Source organism: Pteropus alecto, unplaced genomic scaffold, assembly GCF_000325575.1.
Source record: "Pteropus alecto unplaced genomic scaffold, ASM32557v1 scaffold34, whole genome shotgun sequence".
NCBI lineage: Eukaryota > Metazoa > Chordata > Mammalia > Chiroptera > Pteropodidae > Pteropus > Pteropus alecto.
In genome coordinates this window covers 4461954-4485798 of record NW_006435763.1, presented here as the reverse complement: position 1 = coordinate 4485798, position 23845 = coordinate 4461954, and the positions used below count along the sequence as shown (strand labels likewise).

The following is a 23845-nucleotide window of genomic DNA, read 5'->3' as shown; positions in this document are numbered from 1 at the left end:
AAACTCAACAGAATATTCTGTAAAATATATTTTCAAAGCAGGACAAAAGATCAGTAGTAAAAATATAGAAAGAGCTCTTACAAATTGACAAGAAAGGAGGTTCCATTTCAGGTAATAATGAAGTAGGTTGTATCAGACCAAATCTATAGATTAAACCTACAAACTCTAGATAAAACAAGAAAAACAATGATCTGAAGGCACTGGCAAAAGTTGGAAGGAAGCCAACACTTGGAGGACGGGAAGAGGAGTGCGTGAATTTTGCATCTTTATAAGCTTTTTGTCTATGGCTCTAGTGATAGAAACGCATCACTGGGGGTGGGTGGGGGGCAGGGGAGTATCAAATTCTGCATATAAACTCTTCCTACAGCTCTGGCTGACCCCTGAACCACACATGTACATGGCTGACTTGAAGAGGTCCACTTAAAGGCAAAAAATTGTCAGAGTTCAGCTACTGTCCATCAAGGGGAGACACAGAGTTTGGGGTATGAGCTCAGCCTAGTTACCAAAAAATCAACAACAGAATCCATAGTTTCTGTAACAGATCATTCATTATGTCTCGAATAAAATCCAAAATTACCAGACATGTAAAGAACAAGGAAAGGGTGACCAGAACTCAAGAAAAGGGCAATCATTGGAAATCGACCCAAAGATAACCTAGATGTTGGAATTAGCAGAAAAGGATTTTAAGATACCTCTTTTAACTATACTCAAGGACATAAAGAGAGCTCAGTGGAGGAATACAAATTACTAAAAAGAAAAAGCAATTCTAGAACTGCAAACAAAATAGCTAAAATAAAATATTGTTGGAATTGGCTTAACATCAGATTAGAGAAGAGAGAAGAAGGGAGTCAGCGAATTTGAAATTAGATCAACCGAAATTTTCCAATTTGAGAAACAAGAAGAAAAAAATATTAAGAATGAACAGAGCCCTCAGGGACTTGTCAGACACTATCAAAAGGACTAAGGTCCCAGAACGACAGGAGAGACAACAGGGCAGCAAAATTCTTTGAGGAAATAATGACCAAAGTTAAAATTGGCAAAAGACAAATTCAAAAGAAAGAAGCCCAGCAAACCCCACTCAGGATAAATACATACAAAATCAAGGCATATCATAATCATACAGCTGAAAATTAGAGCAAGAGAAATATCTAAGAGCAGGCAGAGAAAAACAACACATTACATACAGGGGAGTGACTATTTAAATGACCAGTAACTTCTGATCCACAGCAACGAGAAGAGAAGACTTCTGGAACATCATCTTTAAAGGAAGGAAAGAAAGAGAGGAAGAGGGGGGAGGGGGAGAGGGAAAAGGAGGAGGAGGGGAAGAGAGAGGGATGCAGACAGACAGACCTGTAAGCCTAGAATTCTACATCCAGTGAAAGCATTCTTCAAGAATGAAGCCAAGGACTTCTGCTCAAGACGGTGGAGGAAGAAAATGCTGTGCTCGCCCCCTCCATGACCACATCAAAATTACAACGTAATTACAGGACCACCACCCTTGAGAACCACCTGAAGTCTAACAGAACAGAAGTCCCATCACTATGGATCCACAGAAGAGGCCACGTCAAGACTGGCAAGAGGGGTGGAGATGCAGAACTGAGCTGGCCCCACCCCTGTGTGTGGTGGAAGAGAATCTGAAGGGATATCTCAGCTGTGGAGGTCCCCACTGAGGAGCGAGGGGAGCGCCCCCGCCCCCGGCTCCCCAGCCCAAAGCACCGGTGGCGAGGAGAGAAGTCCCCATAACTTCTGGCTATAAAAAGAGACTGCGAACAAAGACAAAGGGCCCCGGGAGACTTGGGTGCTCCCTGCACGCGGACTCACTCACTCTAGGCTCCTGTGCAGGGGCGGCAGCTGGAACAGCTGCAGCAGTGCATGGGGAGGAGCTGAACTGACCGGCTGCAGGGCAAGGGCTGGAGGGGCAGGGGCTGGTGCAGGGGTCAGGGCAGCTCCCTCCGGGGACAGAAGTGCTGGCAGGCACCATTGCTGAGCCCTCCCACTCCCCAGTGGCAGGCACAGGCAGGCACCAAATCTGAGCTCTCCATCAACCTGGCTGACACCATTCACCCATCCTGGTGATTCCCTGACACCCTGTCCCACCCGACTCTCGTGCCTGAGCTGCTTCCAGCAGCTGTCTACACAAGTGGCCGGCCTCACTAGTGCTGTGGACTTTGCTAAAATTTCTCAAAGAACCACAAACTCCAAACCAGCAGGAGCCAGCCTTGGCGTGCCCTGTAACTCTTGCTAAGCTGCTTCAAGCTCAGCACAAGTGGAGACCAGGCTCCACCGGGCATTGGAACTGCCATCAGGTGGCCCCAAGCCTGTCATAAGCTGCAGCCAGTGTTGGCCTGGAATGTAGGTTCAAAGAAGCAGCCACAGACCTGGCACGAATGGATGCTAGCCTCAGGTCACACAGCGGTGCACACCAAAGTGTCCCAAGCCCAGCACTCACAGCAGCCGGCCTCAGTTCACAGCACAGCCTCCACCAAGGGCCCCCAAACCCAACGTAAGTGGCAATGAACTGCAGGTCACTTTGTGGCTCCCACCAGGCCACCCTAAGCCAGGCACATGTGGTGGCTGACCTTGGCCTGCACAGGAGCCTCTCCCAAGGGGTCCAGAACCAACGCATGTGGTGGTCAGATTCAGACCACACCAGAGCACTCCATAAATGACACATCCAAAGGGCGGATCTGGCTGGCACCAGAGCCTGCCAAAGTGACTCCCACTCTGAGAGGGCAGCACCTGCACGACAGCTCATCCGCGTAGTCACAGCCAGTCCTCACAGCCAGTCAGCCTGAGGGTCAACCTCGCACACTGAGGTATCAACAGTAATCAAGGCTCAACTACAACAGGAGGGCAGACACAACCCACACAAGGGACACTCTGGAGCAGCCACTTGAGGTGAACAGGGAGACTGTGCCACTGGGCCTCACTGGACACCTAGTACATAAGGTCACTCTGCCAAGACACAGAGATGTAGCTAATACATAGATCCAGCTAATACATGGAAACAAACATGGGGAGGCAGCCCAAATGAGGAGACAAAGAAACATGTTCCAAATGGAAGAACAAGACAAAATCCGGAAAAGGAACTAAAAAAAATAGAGACAAGCAGTCTACCAGATAGAGATCAAAACACTGGTTACAAAGCTGCTCGATGAACTCAGGCGAAGACTAGATGAACAGTGAGAACTTCAACAAAGAGATAGGAAACAAAAAAGGACCAGTCAGAAATGAACACGATAACCAAAATGAAGAATATATTAGAGGGAATCAGCAGCAAATTAGATAAAGCAGAGGATCGAATCAGCAATTTAGAAGATCCGGTAGCAGAAAACACCCAATTGGAATAGCAAAAAGAAAAAAAAATTTTTAACGATGGTAGCTTAAGGGACTTCTGGGACAACATCACGCATACACCAACATTTGCATCATTGGGGTACCAGAAGGAGAAGAGAGAGCAAGGGATTGAAAACTTATTTGAAGAAATAATGACTGGAAACTTCCCTAACCTGGCGAAGGAAACAGACATGCAAGGCCACAAAGCACAGAATCCTAAACAAGATGAACCCAAAGAGGCCCGCACTAAGACACATCATAACTAAAATGCAAAGGTTAAAGACAAAGAGAGCATCTTAAAAGTAGCAAGAGAAAGGCAGTTAGTTACATACAAGGAAGCTCCCGTAAGACTTGTCAGCTAATTTCTCAACAGAAAATTGACAGGCCAGAGGGAGCAGCACAAAATATTCAGAGATGAAGAGCTAAGACCTACAACCAAAATTATTCTACCCAGCATGGCTATCATTTAGAATTGAAGGAAAGAGCTTCCCAGACCAAAAACAAAAAACAAAAACAAAAACAAAAAGAGTTCATCAACCAGTAAACCAGTATTACAAGAAATGTTAAAGGGACTTCCTTAACTCGAAAAGTTCAAAAATATAAATAGGAAAATATGGGAAAGAACAAAATTCTCAACTGACAAAGGCAAACAGCAAAGCAGTGGGATCAAACAACTATAAAGCTAGTACAAAGGTTCAAAGGCAAAAGAAGGAAAATCATATGTAATTACAACAATAAATTAAGGGATATACACACACCAAAGTAAACAATGATGATAAAAACATAAACGTGGAGGGAGTAAAAATTGTAGTGATTTTTTAAAATGTGTCCAAACTTAAGTGACTATCAACTTAAAGCAGACTGCTATAAACACACGCTGGAATGTAGGAAGCACAATGTAAGCACAAACCAAAAATCAGTGAGAGATATACAAGAAATAAAGAGAAAAGCGTCCAAACACAGCACTATAGAAAGTCATCAACGAACAAGAGAGAGCAAGAGAATAAGGAACAGAGAATGACTAAAACAATCAGAAAACTAATCATATGGGAGTAACTATGTACCTGTCAATAATTACTTTAAATGTAAATGAACTAAGTGTGCCAATCAAAAGACATAGGGAGGCTGAATGGATTTAAAAAATAAGACCCGTACATATACTGCCTTCAAGAGACCCGCTTCAGCTCAAAAGACACTCAAAGATTGAAAGCAAAGGAATAGAAAAAGATATCTCATGTAAATAGAAATGAAAAAAAAAAAGCTGGGGTAGCAACACCTATATCAGACAAAATAGACCGAAAACAAGAGTTGTAATAAGAGACGAAGAAGGGCATTTCATAATGATAAAGGGATCAATCCAACAAGATATAACTCTCATAAACAGCAACACACCTAAAGTAAGAGCACCTAAATACATAAAGCAAATATTGCAGGACATAAAGGGTGAGATTGATAATAATACAGTCATAGTAAGGGACTTAAATGGACAGATCATCCAGACAGAAAATCAACAAGAAACAGTAGCCTTAAATGACACATAAGACCACTCAACATAGTAGCACCTATATAAATAAACCAAATATTGACTGATATAAAGGGAGAGAACAGCAGTATTAGTCATAGTAGGGGACTTTAACACCCCATTGACACCAATGGACATATCTTCCAGACAGAAAATCAAGAAGGAACAGTGACCTTAAATGACACACCAGTCCCAATGGACTTAATTGATATTTTTAGAGCATTTCACTCCAAAAGCATATTATACATTCTTCCCAAGGGCACATGGAACATTTTCCAGGAGAGACCACATGTTAGGCTACAAAACAAGTCTCAGTAAATTTAAGAAGAATGAAATCATAACCAGCATCTTCTCTGATCATAATAGTGTGAAACTAGAAATCAATTACAAGAAGACTGAAAATCACAAACATATGGAGTCTAAATAATGTGCTACTAAACTGGGTTGACAGTGAGATCAATAAAGAAATCAAAAGATACCTTCAGACAAATGAAAATGAAAACACAACAACCCCAAAATCTGTGGAACACAGCCAAAGCAATTCTAAGTGAGGACATGTATAGCAATACAGGCCTATCTCAAGAGAAAAAAAAAATCTTAAATAAATAATCTAACCTTACACCTAAAGGAACCAGAAAACGAAGAACAAAGCCCAATGTGAGTAGAAAGAAACAATAAAGATCAGAGTAGAAATAAATGAATTAGAGTCTAAAAACAATACAAAAGATCAATGAAACCAAGGGATGGTTCTTTGAAAAGATAAAATTGATAAACCTTTAACCGGACTCACCAAGAAAAAAAAAGAGGGCCCAAAGAAAATCAGAAATGAAAGGGAAGTGAAAACTGACACCACAGAAATACAAAGGATTATAAGAAAATACTTCAAACAATTATATACCAACAAGTTGGACAATCTGGAAGAAACAGATAAATTCCTAGAAACATACAATCTTCCAAGATCAGATAAGAAAGAAACAGAAAATCTGAAGACCAATAACTACTAACGAAATTAAATCAGTAAAAAACAAAACAAAACAAAACAAAACAAAAAACCTTCCAAAAACGAGATGGCTTCACAGCAAATTTTGCCAAACATTCAAAGAATTAATACCTATCCTCAAACTATTTCAAATAGTTGAAGAGGAGGGAAAGTTCCCAAACTCATGTTACAAAGACACTACAAAATAAGAAAATTATAAGTCTATATCTCTAATAAGCACAGGTGCAAAAATTCTCAAAATATTAGCAAACTGAATTCAGCAATACATTAAAATGATCATATACCATGATCAAGTGGGATTTATTCCCAGATGCAAGACTAGTTCAGTATCCATAAATCAATTGTGATTCACCACATAAACAAAATAAAGGATAAAAATCGTATAATCATAATCATTATAAGCAGAAAACATTTCACAAAAATCAAATATCCACTTATGATAAAAACTCTCATCAAAGTAGGATAAAGGGAACATACCTCAACATAATAAAGGACCCATAGCTGACACCACAGTCAAAGGTGAAAAGCTAAATACTTTTTAAGATCAGGAACAAGGCAAGAATGTCCCCTTTCGCCATTTTTATTTAACATGGTATTGGGAGTCCTAGCCACAGCAGTCAGACAAGAAAAAGAAATAAAAGCCATCCGAATTGGAAAGGAAGAAGTAAAACTGTCATTATTTGCATGATACTATATACAGAGGACCGTAAAGAATCCACCAAAAAAAACTATTAGAACTAATAAATGAATTCAGTAAAGTAGCAGGATACAAAATTAATAATCAGATATTGGTTGCATTTTCATATGTCAATAACAAACTATAAGAAAAAGAAATTAAGAAAATAATCCCATTTACAATTGCTTCAAAAAGAATAAAATACCCAGGAATAAATTTAACCAAAGAAGTAAAAGACGTATACTAGAAAACTATAATATACTGAAGAAATAAATTACAGGTACAAAAAAAAAAGAAAGCATACATTGTGCTCATGGATAAGAAGAATTAACATTGTTCAACTGTCCATACTTCTCAAAGCCATCTATAGATTCAATTCAATCCTTATGAAAATACCAATGGCATTTTTCAAAGAATAAGAACAAATAATCCTAAAATTTACATGGAACCACAAAAGACCCTGCATAGCCAAAGCCATCTTGAAGAGGACGACAAAGTTGGAGGTATCACACTACCTGATATCAAACTATACTACAGGGCTATAATCATCAAAACAGCATGATACGGGCACAAAAACAGATACATAGATCAGTGGAACAGTATAGAGAACCCAAAAATAAACCCGCACCTATATAGTCAATTAATCGATGACAAAGAAGGCAAGAATATACAACGGGTAAAGGCAATCTCAACAAGCAGGGTTAGGAAAACTGGACAGACACATGCAAAAGAATGAAACTGGATTACTTTCTTACACCATATACAAGAATAAACTCAAAACAAATTAAAGACTTAAATGTCAGACCTGAAACCGTAAAACTCAGAAGAAAACATAGGCAGTAAACATTCTGACACTGTTCTTAGTAATATTTTTTCTAATATATCTCCTCAGGTAAAGGAAACAAAAGAAAAAATAAGTAAATGTCACTACATCAGACTAAAAAGGTTTTGCACAGTGAAGGAAACCATCAACAAAGAGAAAGACAACCTACTGACTGGGAGAAGATATCCACCAATGATTTATCTAATAAGCAGTTAATATCCAAAACACTTAAGGAACTCAAACACCACCAAAAAACAAAACAAAACAAAAAACAAAACACCCAAACGATCCAATTATAAAATGGGCAGAGGACCTGAATAGGCATTTCTCTGAAGAGGACATACAGATAGACACATGAAAAGATGCTCACCATCACTAATCATCGGGGAAATGCAAATGAAAACCACAATATCACCTCGCACCTGTAAGAATGGCTGTCATCAATAAATCGATAAGTGTTGGCGAGGATGTGGAGAAAAGGGAACCCTTGTGCACTGTTGGTGGGATTGTAAATTGATGCAGCCGCTATGGAAAACAAAATGAAGTCCTCAAAAAATTAAAAATAGTACTACCACATGTCCCAGCAACTCCACTTCTAGTTATTTACCCAAAGAAATCCAAAACACTAATTCGAAAAGATATATGCAGCATTATTATGTTGACTGCAACATTATTTACAATAACCAAGATATGGAAGCCACCTAAGTGTCCACCAATAGATGAATGGGTAACGAAGACGTGGTACATGTATACACAGGATAACTACTCAGCGCTAAAGAGAAAGGAGCTATGAAGCCATGATAAGGCATGAAAGAACCTTAAATGCATGTTACTAAATGAAAGAAGCCAACACAAAAAGGCTACATACTGTTTAATTGCAACTATATGACATTCTGGAAAGGGCAAAACTACGGAGACAGTAAAAAGATCAGTGATTAAGAGGGATCAGGGGGAGGGAGGGATAAATAAGCAGAGCACAGAAGCTTTTTAGGGCAATGAATCGATTCCGTATGATACTATAATAGCGGATACACGACATTATACATTTGTCCAAACCCACAGAATGTACAACGCCAAGAATGAACTGTAGCGTGATCTGCAGACTTTGGGTGACGACGATGTGTCAGTGCAGGTTCACGGACTGTAATGCACGTATCCCTGCAGAGGATGCTGACAGCTGGGAAGATTATGTGCATGGGAACAGGGGACATGCAGAAACTATACTTTCCTCTCGATGTTGCTGTGTCACCTAAAACTGCTCAAAAAAGAAAAGTCTATTTAAAAGCATTAAAAAAGAAAAAGAATGAAGGCAAATGAAAGACATTTGCAGATAAACTCAAACTGGCAGAATTCATCGTCGGCAGGCGTGAACCCTCCTACGGGAAGTTCTCCAAGCTGAAGGGGAATGATACCAGACAGGGACCCGACGGCCAGGAGGGAATGAACCGGAAACAGCGCTTACCAGTGTAAAGATAAAAAGCTGTCTTCTTACCCTCTTAATTTCTTTAAAATACATGTGGCTTTTTTTAAAGTGAAAATGATAACAGTGAAATCCATAGCATTTATAGGCGTAATAATAGCCATGGGAACTCCCGCATACAGTTTAAGGAAGGTACGTGAAATAGGTTGCAAGGTCACTGCATTTTACGTGAAGCAGTACAATATTAACTAAAAGACTGGAAAGTTCAGCAAAATAATGTGAGCCCTAAAAAACAACACACACACACACACACACTAAAAGCCAGTGCAAGGAATCGTGGGGCATTGCAATGGCTCCCTACTTACGGGAGACGTGAAGCAGTACAATATTAACTAAAAGACTGGAAAGTTCAGCAAAATAATTTGAGCCCTAAAAAACAACACACACACACACACACACTAAAAGCCAGTGCAAGGAATCATGGGGCATTGCAATGGCTCCCTATCTTACGGGAGTGTGAGCTACATGAATGCATGCATTTTCGAAACTGCTGGAACTGTGCACTTAAGATCTATGCATGTCACTGGATGTTAATTTATATCTAAATTTTTAAAAGTGTTTTCTTAAAAAAAAAAAAAAGAGAGCTGGTTTAGAGCCATTATTCAATAAATGTTAGTTACTACTGCTAATATTGTGCTAAACAATAGGATATCAGTTTACAGAAATGCTGTTCTTCGAACACACTTCTTTCCTTACCTCGCAGCCTGATTTATACAATAAATCTGCCTGGAATGGTCTCACCTCACACTTCCTCTGGACAGTTCCTATGTACCTCTCGTTCTTAGCCTACACGGCATTCTTTTGAAAAGCTTTGCTTAACATCCTCCCACCAGTGGTCACACTAAGACGTCCTGTCACACATACCAGGGCACCCTGGACTTGGCAGCACTCACCGCTGTCCTTCGCTTGTGCTTATTCACTTATCGTCCATTCCCTAGGAGACTGGGAGGCCCACAAGGGCGCTGGCTTGGTTTCGCTCACTGCTGAATTCTCTACACTCAACGCGGGAGGAGAGGCCCGAGAGCCGCTTCCTCCCCCCAGCATACCGTTTCGCTCTTTCCAGGTCGTCATTGGCTTGCTCCAGCTCACGGATGTACTTCTGCAGCTGGTCCTTGATGGCTTTGGTCTGGGCGAGGTCGCCCTCCAAGGCAGAGATCTGACGGTAGCCTTCAGAATGCTGTGTCTCAAACTTCTCCTGAAGGACAAAATTCACATTGAGTGTACGATTTAAGACTTCTGACATACTGGGTGTATCTCCCCTTCCCTGCCACCTCCATAAAACACCGAGGGTTAGTCTGGAAGTATGGTCTCTTGTTGTAGTGGACACTATGTTTTTAGCCACCAAGTGTCCATCTCGCCCGCTCCCCACAGCCCGCCAGTGCCCTGATGTCCTTAGGGGGTTTATCTCCGTTACTACAGGGTCTTCATGGGACCAGTCCTCCCATCACACTTGCTGAGGCAGCTTCAGGCTCCTCCCCCAGCCTCCTGCCACAGCCAGGGACAAGCCTAAGCTCAGTTCACAGAACCTCTCTCCAGACATGGACTATTAAGCAAATGACAGAAGAGGGCAGGAACAGGGAGCTGTCATGTCCTGAGTGCCTGCTGCCTCCCAGCCCTGAGCACCTTGTACCTCGCCCCATCCCAAATCTGGTCCTTGCAGCCTCTGGGTGTTGAAAAGGCCCAACTATCTCCAAAGCAATCATTTTGCTCAAAGCGTCCATAGCCAGAGAAAGCCACATAAACCTCTTCAAGCCTCGTCCACGATGGCAATGAGTTCATGTCACATGACATCCCTGGATTCCAAAGGAAACATCAGGAATCACAATGACTTTGCTTGAGTGTGCCTCACAGGAAGAGCAGGACATCATGTACTTAGTTTGACAACTGCACTGACTTTGTGATCCAGGGCACTCCCCCGACAGCGAGGGGGAGTTTGGACCTCTAGGGGAGGGAGGAAAGGAACAGAGAGAGAAAAAAAAACCTGCTGTGAATTACGAAAGGAAGTTTAGTGTGATCTGGCTACTGCTTTCCAAGACAAGGAATAGCCCGGGTGACTTCTCAGTGATCTGCTGTCACCCAATTGTGCCAGCTAACATTTACTGTGCTTCTGTGCCAGCCTCTGGGCTTGGTACACTACTTACATTGCCTCATCTCATGCCATTTCGAAGATGTGGAGACTGAGGCTCAGTGACTTAAATAGCTCAAAGTCAACTGGTAGTAAATGACTGAGCCAAGATCCAATCAAGGCCACATAGACGTTGATCGCAGACAGACAGATACAGAGAAAGAGACACAGACACACACAGACACACACACACACACACACACAAATTCTGTTCCGGCTCCTCTTTCAAATTACTTTCCTTCACCAAACACCCTTCCTACTTTTCCTTCACCTACACACATGAAAGAAAACATTTCCCATAGGAAAGGCCCAAGGTCTAATTAGAAAGTTAAAAAACAAACTCTTTCCTTTTCTTTACTCAGTCGAGTAAACAAAGCTCTTGCCAGAAACGGTCTGGATGCACTGGGAAGAGTGATGTAATGGTGCCTCGGCCAGAGAGGCGTGGGGAACGCCCAGGTTTAGGGCAAGGACAGGGAGGACACTCCACATACTCAAGCTGCTCAGTCCCGATATTCTGCTTCCTGGCTGTCAGCAAAGGAAGCGTCTTCCCTGGGCGAGGGGCACACCAGGCTCCAGGCACACTCAGTGGGATGCCCAGAGTGGCTCTGATGGCCTCACACCCTGTAGGTGGGGGGCACCTCCAGATCAAACAGGAGAGTGCAGGGTCCCAGGTCATTAACCTAACTTCAAATGCAGGTTCTAAGAGGATGTAGTTAACAGGCTTCTCCACCAGCATCACAATTCAAAGGTCATCCTTTGAACGCATGGACATGAAAAGCTGTTGCTGAAATGTTGAGCTTTCTATTTGGGGCTAATTATAATAAGCTGTCAGCTGATGGGACATCAATAGACGCTCTGTTTGATCTCTTACAGGCTTTTTTATTCAACTTGTGATGAATAAGCCAGTTGTCAAGAAGCCTGAGTCAGATGAATGCATTTCTCTTAGGTGACAAACATGGGCTGGTAGCACTGCTTTATTCTAAGGTCTTTGTTTCTCCCCCTGCTCTGTGCTCTGGGTCTCACGGGTCTGTCGTGTGGCTGTAGTGAAGTCTTCTGCAGGTTCAACGGCTCGGTCTTGAAGAAGTTGATCACTTAGCAGTTGCTTGATATTTATTTTTTCCCTCTCCAAACTATGGTCCATACCCCTGGTGTCCCTTCCACACAGCCTTCCACCCAGAGTTTAAGACTACAAGGATGGTGTTTGACCCCTGCCATTAGCACCGAGGAACTAATGCCTGCAGGGGTCAGGCTGTGAAGTAGGCCAAGTTTAGTGATAAAGCAAATGGCACTTATCCCTAAGTGTCAAAGATGGGTAGACAGCTGTGAGGAACCACTACTTGGCTTTCTGCTGGTTAGAAGGATGCAGGTCTGGTGTGGCCAGACCTGCCAGTTCATAAAGCAAGTCAGAAATCTAGACTTTTACTGCCTCAGAACTTTGAATGCTGATCGAAAACATTTTAAAAACACTAAAGATTTGTTTTACTATCAAAAGAATAAACTATAAATAAACTCTAATTACTAAGACAATGCTGAAATATTTACAGAGATGCAATTCACTTTGAAATGCATCAAAACATAAGACAGATGAACAGGTGTGTAATAAAAAGCAACTGTGGCAAAGGTTATTGGTAGAGCCTGGGTGGCGGACATGCAGGTGATCACTGGAAAATTCTTTCAACCTTGCTGTGTGCTTGAAAACGTTCATGATAAAGTACTGAATGAAAACCACTAAAGGCTGAGCAGACAGCGCCTATGAGCCAGATTGCAAATGGCCGCTTTGGGCTCTGTGGTCCACAACATAAAAGTCTAAAGTCCATGGCTCAGCGTCCAAGGTCTTTGGGGCCTTTCCTTTGCCTCTCTCCATCCTCAATCCCCAATCCGTTTGTCAGCCCCACTTTTTGCCATGTACAGTAAAGCCAGGGCTCCTGGGATCCATTCGACACTCATCCTTGTCTGTGTCTGGGGCAGGTCAGCCCCTGCGCACCAAGCTGCTGGATGGACAGACGGACAGGGACGGACACACGGACAGGGACGGACACACACACTCACCCCACACCTTCGGACACCAGTTCAAGTCCCTCCTAGTGCCTCCCAGGAACTGTCTCGAACCCGTGCAGATTCTCCTCTCTCGGGAGGAGGATGCGGTCAGTACTATGTAGCGACATCTTTTCCCTAAGTGCTTCCTGGTTTGAGGTTTGTCCTCCCCACGAAGCTTCCAGAGGACGAAGCTCTCATCTCCTTCCATCACACCTCGCCCTGGGCCACACCGCAGGGCCTGGCTCTTTCCCCCAACGGCTCTCATGAGGAGATTTAAAAAAATAAAAAAGATATGCAGACATGCCGGGCGCCACCCAGACTTACTGAGCCGGGGTGGTTCAGGCCCGTCTGATGTTCATGAAGCTGGCCAGGTGGTCCCGGCAGAGAGGGCTGACAGCCATGGTCCCAAAGGCACACTGTTACACTGAATCACCTGCTAAGCCCTATAGGACGTCCAAAGGCAGTCCTTACCCTTGAGAGCAGAGGCTTTCCGGACACTTGGCAAGGTCTGGAGATATTCGTGACTGTCACAATCTGGGGAAGGAGGAGCTATTGGCATCTAGTGGGTGGAGGACAGGGATACTGTTAAGCATCCTCAGTGCAAAACTCAGTCCCCACAACAGTTATCTGGCCTCAAATGTCAACAATGCGCCGGCTGAGGAGCCTGTCCGAGACTGGCAGTGTCCACTGGAACTTTCTGTAACGGTGGGAACGTTCTACGGCCTCACTGTCCCTGCGAGGCCCCTGCAGACATACGGCACCCAAGTCCTTGAAATGTGGCTAGTATGACTGAGGAGCTGGATTTAGTTATTTTATTTTAATTAATCTCAATGTCAAGAGCCACTTGTGGCTAGGGGGCTACCATACCAGACAGTATAACCCTGGACCTTATAACAATCAGCAATTCCAATGACACTTCATACACTAAAATTGTCTACTTTTCACATGCTTTATGAGACTACAGACGAGCCATGAATGGCCTTGGGGACACATGTGTGACTTGCTTCTCCCAGAGCTCCCATCAGGGCAAGAGTTCAACGACCACATCTACCCAGAAGGCCCAGAGGTGGGAGTGAGCCCAGGGCTGTGGGCCCTTGCTCTGTAGGGCTCCGTTCCCAGGCATGCACGCCACGCTGGTACCTGTCTCTGCCCGTGTGCATCTCCTCTCACCCGCCTCACCTTGATGGTTTCTAGCTCCATGCGAAGGCGGTTATTTTCTGACAGGAGGTCCCTGTTCCTGGTCTCAATTTGTTGCAGCTGCGTCTCCAATTCAGCTTCATATTCTCGGCTTCCCTCCTGGAATTCTCGGAGCTCCTCTTGTGTATTCTCTGCCCTGCAGAAGTCCCAGATGTCAGAAAATAATTCACTGAGCACACACATGCTTCTGAGTGTTATACGTGGACTAGCTCTTTATTCAACTGCCTTCAAGGCAGAAACTATCATTGTCCTCATTTTACAGATGAGAAGATGAGGTTTAGACAGGATGACTGACTTGTCTCGAGGTCGCATGAGAAGTCAGAAACAGAGCTTGGACCCGTTTATTCATTCGCCATGTATTTTTTGAGCCCAATGTATAGTAACTATACTTTGGATTGTGTATCCTCTGCAAATTTATCTCTAAGTAGAAATTGGATATAATATAAATGTGCACTTATCACACCACTATGTCCATCAAGAAGACAAAAATCATGAATTCAAAAGAAATACACAACTTTAACATAAATAATGAAGATATCAAAACTGTTAAAGATTTTGTTTACCTTGGTGTAGTCATCAGTTCAAATGGAGGCTGCAGCCAAGAAGTCAAGAGAAGAGCAGCAGTGGAAGAATCAGGAAAGATCATCAAGAACAGATGTGTCATTAGAGACCAAGGCTAAGGTCACCCACACCCTCGTAGTCCCGGTCACTGTGCATAGATGCGAAAGCGGAGCAGTGAAGAAGGCTGATGGGAAAAACCTGGGTTCATTTGCAATATGCGGTATCTATGGATACCATGGACCCCGAGAAAGATGAACAAGTGGGTCCTAGAGCAAGTGAAGCCTGAAACGTCACTGGGGGCGAAAATGACACAACGGAAGCTGTCCTACTTCGGGCACTTGATGAGAAGGCAGGGTTCTTCGGAAAAGACAATGCTGGGGCGGGGGAGAAGGCAGTAGAAAAAGAGGAAGACCAAATATGAGATGGATTGACTCCCTAAAAGAAACCTCAGGAGCTGAGCAGGGCTGCTGGGGACGGGACACTCATTCATAGGGTCACCAGGAGTCAGAGCCAACTCTACAGCATGTAAATCACACACATATTATGTGTCTCTACGCCATCTCAAACACCCAGTTCTAGCTTCTCAATCCTTAAAATGCAAGGGACTTTTTTTTTTTTTATATAATATCGGCATGAGTTATCTTGAAGTCACACTAAGAATAAAGAAGATAGAGGGACTGGAATAAGACCTCCACGTGGAGATAGTAAGAGACCACGAGGAACACACAAACAGACACACTCCAGATAGGGACACTGAAACGCTGGTTTCAGATTTTAAAATCTGCAACAACGCATCTTGCTAAGCACAGAGAAAAGTTCCCTCCCCACATACGAAGCACTGACCAGATGTGGCATCTGCGAACTAACAAAACCCTGCCAGAAAATAAGACGGGAAGTGGCAGTATGCTCAGGATCATCGCCTTTGGAGTTCAAATTCCAGCTCTGCTACTTACTGCTTGTGTGACCTTAGTGGGCAAATTACTTGCTTCACTGAGGCTTAGTTTCCTCACTTGTAAAATGGGTAATAATGGTTTCTTCAGAAATAATATACAGTTAAGCCTTCACAGTGCTTGTCACATAATACGCCCACAACAAATGACTACCGCCATCATTACAGGAACAAAAAAAGCAGGGTGAACTTTGGAGAACTGACTTTTGCTTGTAGGTCATAGCCAGATCTTTCCAATAGTTAGCTTCTTCCTCCTCAGAGCTGAATGTCTTTCCCGAGTCCTCCATCGTGAAAACAGGGACGAGGTCACTCTTCCTGTGGCATGGTGTCTAGGAGAGAAGTTTTAAAATTATTATTCACATCCGTTAAATAGCTGATCTGTAATGGGAAAAAAAATCCCGAACTTTGTTGGATTAAATAAAACATTCCAAAAAACTAAAACTACACCAGACAAAATACAGCTCACCTGCACGTTACATTCCACAGAGAGATAAAACTACCAGGACTTGTTGATTACATTGGGTGGGGGGACAGGGTAGAGAAAAAATGGAGGTGAGGCCATCTCTTGAGGTTCCAGCTTAGACAACTGGGTGCCACCACCATTCCCATTACCAGAGATGGAGAACATCGAAAGTCTTTAGGGTAAAGGGATAATGAACCCAGCTTGGGACATTTTTTAGTTTGACATGCCTGTGATAGACACATCTAGACGTGACACTGAATCTGAAATTCAGGGGTGAAGTCTGGGCTGATACAAAATTAAGAGCCACGAGTTTGTAGCTGGTTCTTCCCTTTTTCTTGTGATCGACCCACTGGACAATGAGGACAATTTACGGAACTCTGAGACATGCCAGTGTCTGAAAGGTGGGCAGTAATCAAAGGAGACGGAAGAGAAACAAAGAGAGACGGAGGAGAAATAAAGGAAGAGAGAGAGAGAGGAGAGCCAGGAAGCATGAGCTGCCCTGGAAGCCCATGGTTTCAAGGGTAGAAAAGGGGACATTACGCAGTATCCATGATGCAACAGAGAAGCTGAGAAGATAGACTGAAAAATATCCACGAGATTTAGCGAAATGTCGGTCACTGGTGATGAGCAAGAACAGTTTCATCACAGTGGAGGAGTAAGTGGGAGGTGAGGAAGCCCAGGGGATTTTGGAGAACTGGGTGTTAGAAGAAGGCGAATAAGGCAGTAGCTAAAGGGGAGTGGGGGGTAAGGGCCTCGGCTCTGAGGACTGAGATGCCCAGGGCAGAGGTCAGAGAACGCACTTTATCAACAGTTGTCAGTTTATAGACTCCCTGCTGATTGAGTCTCTCAATGTAATAGCTTATTTTCTGAATTTAAGGCTCTGAACTTGTCAAAAGTCATTAGGAATCCAAATGAGATGGCTCCAAGGTCCCTTCCTTCCTTCAAAGGAGCTCACAGTCTGCTGTGTGTCCTTGGAGACAAAAGAATGAACGCCACCCATCACTCTACAAGGCATAACCAACAAGCTGTATTTTAGGCTAAAAATACAAATCATTCGGCTAAATATGTTGGTGTCAATATGGACACAACCACCAACTTCTGGATCCCCAGTAGAAATTGAACGATTATACCTGTATTCGAATGTAGCGCTCACTGATGCCTCTACATTTGTTAATACCTGTATGCACATCTTCTCTGCCTCCTAGCTTCTTTCCCTTTCCTAACTCAGAGAAAACATGCCGTGTTCCCTTTCATCTACCCACTACCAGGGAACGGTGTCTCTGAAAGCTTGATCTAAGCAAAGAAGCTGGACGGAGTAGAAATCTGTTAACATGTTCGTTATTTCCAGTCCGGCACTCCTTCCATCCTTCTGTAACAACACCCCAATAGTCTCTTGAGGCGGCTGGCCCTACATTCATTCCATGTGGTTCAGAGGGACTTGGCATCATCTTCTGCATCTGGGAGAAGGCACGTGACTACTCATGCCTCCAGCATCAGTCACTGGCTCAGGGGTGGGCCTAACCCACACTGAGCCAATGACAGGGGTGGACTTAACCCAAGCTGAGCCAACAAGTGTTCAGGCCCAAGCCTTTTACAGAATTATCAAGAAAAAAACTCTCCTTATTGTGGTGATTATTTCACAATAGTCACATGCATCAAACCATCCCGTAGTACCACCTTAAACTTACACAATGTTATATGTCCGTTATAACTCCATAAAGCTGGAGAGAAGGGGAAAGAAAGGAATGCTCTCTTTCCACTAGGGTCCATAAGATGGTAGGAGGTTAAGTCCGGAGCTGCCAGGAGTCATTTTTGTATCACAAGAGAGGAGACTGCCTGAGAAGGAAGCCAAAACAGGACAGCAGGACCAAGAGGTCCTGCGACTACTGACAACACCTGGATCCAGTTGCACCTGGTTTACAGTTATGAGAGAATCAATTCCCTTTCTTGATTGTACCTGTTAGGGCTGAGTTTCTATAGAGTGATCTTGTTTGCTGAAAGTAAAAAGGATAGAGCAAAATAATAATAATTAACATGGCAACAGGAAAGGGGAAATCTGGGTGTGGTCCTCCCTGTTCAAGCCACAAACTCCAATGAGCCCAGATCTCATCTCATGCTGTCACCAAACCAACATCTATAGTGGCAAGAGCCCAGAGCCCATGCAACTGTAACTGAGTCCTGTGTGACCATCAGATCTCATATTGAGGACCGTCCCAACTGCCTGGCATGAGAGAAAGTCTGCACATAGCACAGTGAGGAACTAGGAACAAGTGTACACTGACTTTTTCTATCATTTGGAAAAAGATCATGTTCAAGGATCAAAGCAATTAGTCCCTGCCTACTTCTTTAGATATCTCCTACCCCCCTACCCACTTGCCCGCTCATGGTCTGGCCGCACTGCCTTTTCTGTTCCTTGAACACACCAAGTTTGCCCCACCTCACGGCCTTTGCACTTGCTGTTCTTGCTGCCTGGAATGCTTTGCCCTCAGAGCTCTCAGCAGGTTGCCTTCTTGCCATCTCAGCTGAATCCTTTCCCAGAGAGACCTTATTTGAATATCCAACCAAACACTCCCTCCCAGGCCTGCTTTATTTCGGCACTCTATGAGTATTGTGTTTACCTTCCCTCACTAGAATGTCAATTACTGAGCATAGGAACCGTCTCCAACTTTTATACCCCCCCACCCCGTGCCTAGAACAGTGCCTGGCATTTAACAGACACTCAGTAAATGCCAGTGGAATGAATGCACAGAGGGGAAGACAGATTGGCCGGCCACTAGCTGAAAGGGGGGTGTGAGGTTAAGGAAAGGCAAGAAGCAGGAGACCCTCAGAAGGCTGGGTTATAACTTACATCTGTAAATCCCTAAGACTCTATCAGGGTGGGGAACACATCTCTCCCTCAGCACCTGAGTGGCACCTCCTTACGGGGAGGACTGGAGGTCAGGCCACCATGTTGGAAAGTACTCCCATCCCAGGTTTACATGATAAGGAGTATCTGATACAGTTACTGGAGTTTAATAATCATCCCTTGCACTCTTATGAGACACGTTTTAGAAAAGGGTTTCTTAAAACACTGTTACCATGGCCAGTGAGGCTTGAAACTTAATCCGCAGGAAAGGAATGAATTTAAGATGTTTTAGGAGGCACTGCCATTGCGGGAGAGGCTCTAATTACAACCACACTGATGGAAGGATCTGGTTTTGGACTTCAGAGACTGGAGAAAAATTAAGCAGGGACCGGAGCTTCTGTCACTGCCTGCACAATCTCTGCCTCCTTCAACTAAAGGGCAAAAACCACAGGCCTGGTATTTCAACCAAAACTCCCTGCATTTTAAAAACAATCCTCAGGAAGAGGAAAAAATATACTACAGGCTAAAAGGGAAGAAGGAACAGCTGATCCTCACTATGTTATCAAACAGCAATCTTAAAATATAAGTCCTCTGCAATGTGAAAATGTCTCAAAGTTCTAATGTGCATTGTTCTCTGCCACAGAAAGCAAGTAAGATTACTTGCAAAGGTTCCCTTCTTCCAGTATTATCTACTGAATTTTATCATCACCTTTTCTTATCGTCACATTTGCTGCATGCCAGGTATTTAATAAGTTATTTTCAAACAACTTTATCCCCTTGAAGCCATTCAACTGTTAAGAGTAAGCAAGACAATCACTTAGTTTCTTAGAAGCAGAAGCTGGAACAGAAACATATGCCTTGGCCATCTCCATAAGGTTCAAGTGAGCAGCAGAGTTAAACCAGACCTAAGTACAAGGGTTGGGGAGGGCTAGTCTTTAAATTCAAGTTCAAGGTCGCCCTGAGGTTATAAACAACTGAGCAGAGATCAAATTCACTTTTTTTCATTTGGCCCACACAGTCATCATGCCAGCATTGCGGGCGAATCTAATGGACACCTCAACTACATATGCTACAGCATGCAAAAAAGAACAAACTGAGACCAAGTGGTTTGAAAAATATCTATCTTTTATTTTGCATAACTTAGATCTACTACTCTTACAAAAAGTGTTTCACTGAGTCTCTTTTTTCTTTTTCTTTTTGGTGTGTCTTCTGTGATCAAATTTAATAGAAAAGTCTGAAAACACACAACTTTGATTTCAAAACTAGAGAAAAAAACCAAAGCAATCTGTCTTGGCTTCCCTCTGAGTGAAGAAAGCCCCTCAGAGGGAAGGAGCAATCCACACCTGTAACCCATCAGGAATTAACTTCTCCACCCCAACCCCAATCCCTGCCAATCAAAACAAATGAAGAGCTGAAGAGAAAGGGAGGTAGAGGAAGAAGTTGCCAAATGCCAGCATGTGCTCCGACAGCTTCTATGCCATGGCACAGACTTTGCATTTTGCAGAAGTGACATCACTGCGGCAAAAATCAGTCAAGAATCAGCAAGTCTGGCTTCTCTCTTTGCGTTTTCAAAGTCTGTAATGATCTACCTACAAAAATACTTAGGCATGCAGGGACAAATGTTCAAGGGTGTACACCATCATTCACTAATGTACAAATTGGAGAAACTGTCAACAGAGGACTGATTGGAAAACTATGCAGTTGTTAAGAACTGTATGTACTAGCATAGGAGAAAGTTCACTACATGTAAAACATGCCATTTTTGTCTAGAAATGTATCTCCCTCTCTTTGCATATAAAGGGTCTGGAAGGATGTGCCAGAATGTGAGTAAAGCAGGCAGTGAGATGAGGACTTGAACCTGACACACTACTATATACACTGATTTTTACAGTAAGCGTATATTGCTTTTGAAATTTTAAAAGGCTTAACCTCTGACCAAAAAAAAAGAGAGTAGCTACTGTTACAGGATTTTATTCTACTGAACCAAGATGTCAGGGACAGAGGTTTTTGCCTCCTGTGGTTCCCCTCTCTTCCATCCATTTTCAAACATTTCTGAACACCTACTAAGTGCCAGGCACAGCTGAGACAGGCAGATAAAAAACAGCTGCATCTGTACTAGGTGCAAACACAATTCTAGCAGCTGATACCAATTTTATGTACCAAGGTGTAATTACATTAAAAAATTATCTTGTAAGGAAAGAGCGTAATTTCTCTGGGTTCACATTCTCAGGCAAAAGAACACCCTGAAACAAAAAACAACATCTGAACAGAATAAGCCAAGTTAAAAAACTATTATCCAAAATGGGATAAAATAAACCAACCAGAGGCCCCTGAGACTTCAAAGGCATAGATCATCTGGATCTAATCCTACCCAAAAGATACACACTAAGAGTTAAAATTTAAGTTTCAAAACTAATTGAGTATCAGTGTGTATTTATGTCAGGGTAGGGGGTCCAGGTAACAAGTGGCCCTGAGAGTCACTGGGATTCATCCTTCAAAGCAACCTATCCACGTCCTAAAACGCCATCCTATCCTAGAATACACAAACAAAACTAGCACAGAAAACGACAAATCTGCCCAGCAGAGGAGGCAAAGGCCAATTCTTTAGAAAGTTAGTTAAAAGGGCCCTCGAGCTAAAAGTAGAAAAGGCACAACCTGTACAAACCCTGGACAAAGAAAAAAGGGAAGTACTCAGACCTTCATGAGGCAGAGAACCTGAGATGACTGGAGAAGATAATGCTGCCCCCCGCCAAAAAAAAAAAAAAAAAGCGTGTCAAGAGGGTGGTGGGGGTTTCCCATGACCTCAGAGAAGCAGGTACGCCCAGCCACTGCATTCAAGCTGTAAAATAAGCGCTTTTATCCTTTATCCAATCCGTCCCCAAAGTACCGCCAGGGGAAATCTGAACCGTCCTGCAGCAGAGATCTGAGGAAAGCGGAGGGAAGGAGACAGTTCCAAACACGTTCCCAAAGGGAGGGAGGTGCTCGTAGCAAGGAGGTTTGGGGAAAGAGGCCTGCACTGAGGGTGGAAGCAGGGAATGGAAGTGGGCGAGAAGAAGGGCTACGAGGAATGAGGGGGCGATGGGGGCATGAGGAAAGGAGGTGGCGGGGATCGAGAAAGGGCAGAAAACAGGGCGAGAAAAGGGACTGGGGCGTCAAGGAGGGGAGTCTGGGGTGGGAAGGAACAGGAAGGCAGAGGAGCTGGGCAGCGGGGACAGGGGACGAGGAAGACAGAAGGACCGAGGAAGTCAAGGAGGGTGGGGAGGGCAGCAAGAGAAAGAAAGTTGGCAAGGGCGAGAAGCCGGACGCGGGGGGCACAAGGGTGGGAAGGCACAAAGTTAGGAAGGGAGGCTCCAGGGAAGCGGGATTTTCGAGCCCAGCGCCCGGGAAGCGACGCGCAAGCGAACGTCGGAGACGCAAGGACTCTGCACCGCGGCTGCCGGACGTCCCGAGAGCGCGGCGGGCGCCGGGCGGGGCACAGGAGCCTCCCCGCAGCCGTGAGGGTCCCGGGGTGGGAGCCACCCCGCCGCCAGCTGCAGCTCTGCACTTACCCGGGCTCGGGCGACGAGGACGGGCGGTGGCGGCCCCAGCGGCGGCGACTGAGGGAGATGCGGCTCGGACCTCGAGCCCCCGCCCCGCCCTTGAGCTCCGGGCCCGCGCCGCTCATTGGCTGCCGCACCACGGGACCGCGTCCGCCTCGGCCAATCAGCGCCGAGCAGCGCCGTTTGGAAACTTTTTTCCCAGGGCCTGGGCGCGGCGCGGCCACGCGGCGGCCCTGGAGCTGGTGGGAGCCGGGGAGATTCTGGCTGGCGGCGGGGATCTGAAGGATGCTGGCTGCTCCCCGCACACCCGGGGAACGGGCTTGGAATTGCGGGCCAACGCACTTCAAGTGAATACGCTTCCCTCCCCTTGACACAGATTGCGTTCTCCTGTTCTTGCATTTCCTCCACATCAGAGGAAAGGGCAAAGATCCAGATCCGCTTAGGCTAAGCAATACCCCATGTTCTTCCCACCCCTGTACACCCAAAATAAAAATTTAAACATTAATAACTTCTTCAAAGGCAGCAAAATTTAGTGTGTAAGAGTTTGATTTTGAGCCTGGCTTTGAATCCTAGCTCTTCCCCTTATGATCTGTGTGATCTTGGGCAAGTCATTCTGTGACTTAGTTTCCTCATCTATGAAATCTGTTCGTGATAGGGTTCTAACTTATAGGATTATGCAGTAACAAAATGTGTTGACTTGGCATTTGTAAAACAGTGCCTAACACACAGTTAAATAAAATCTATTTGTTAAATGGTCTTGATCTTTTAATTGGTTAGGTGTGTCAGACACAATGCGAACTTCTTGACCTGGGTTTCCTTTTAATTCTCACAGCAATATTAATTGTTCACCAACAATTATTTATTGAGCACTCTCGCTTAGAACAAAATAAATGTCAAGTAAGATGCCTGTCCTCAAAGACCTCATAGTACTAAGAAATAACACAGAAAACCAGCAAACAGAAAAAGTAAAATAATTACAGACTTCAATAAGTGCTATGTATAAAGCAAGGTCATATGATAGAAAGGGGCTGGGGAAGAGTCACTTCAGATAAAATGGTCAGGGAAGGCCTGTCCAGGAGATGACAAAGGAGCTGAGACCAGGATGATGAGAACCACAGAAAGCACTTTTCTTGTCGTCATTTTATAGATGAGAAAACTAAGGTGCAGGAAGTTAAATGTGTTGCCCAAGGTCTCACAATTAGTAAATAATAAATCAGGCTTTATAGCTGGATCTGTTGGACTCCTACACTTGTGTTCTTCAGTACACTAGAGGCAAAGAGATCTTAGCTACT

At 44.1% G+C, this 23845-nt stretch overlaps 1 protein-coding gene across 1 annotated transcript in view; it reads right to left on the bottom strand.

The window, feature by feature from the left end:
* The window catches only part of NDE1 (nudE neurodevelopment protein 1), a 36726-nt gene extending 14070 nt beyond the window's left edge, over nt 1–22656 (bottom strand). The window contains exons 1-4 of the mRNA XM_006910904.3: nt 22563–22656; nt 15911–16035; nt 14179–14332; nt 9884–10032 (exon numbers count right to left, since the gene is read on the bottom strand). Of these exons, the coding sequence (XP_006910966.1) occupies nt 9884–10032; nt 14179–14332; nt 15911–15993 (386 nt within the window). The 5' untranslated portion in view covers nt 15994–16035; nt 22563–22656. The remainder of the gene's footprint in view (nt 1–9883; nt 10033–14178; nt 14333–15910; nt 16036–22562) is intronic.
* Between the last annotated feature and the right edge of the window lie 1189 nt (nt 22657–23845).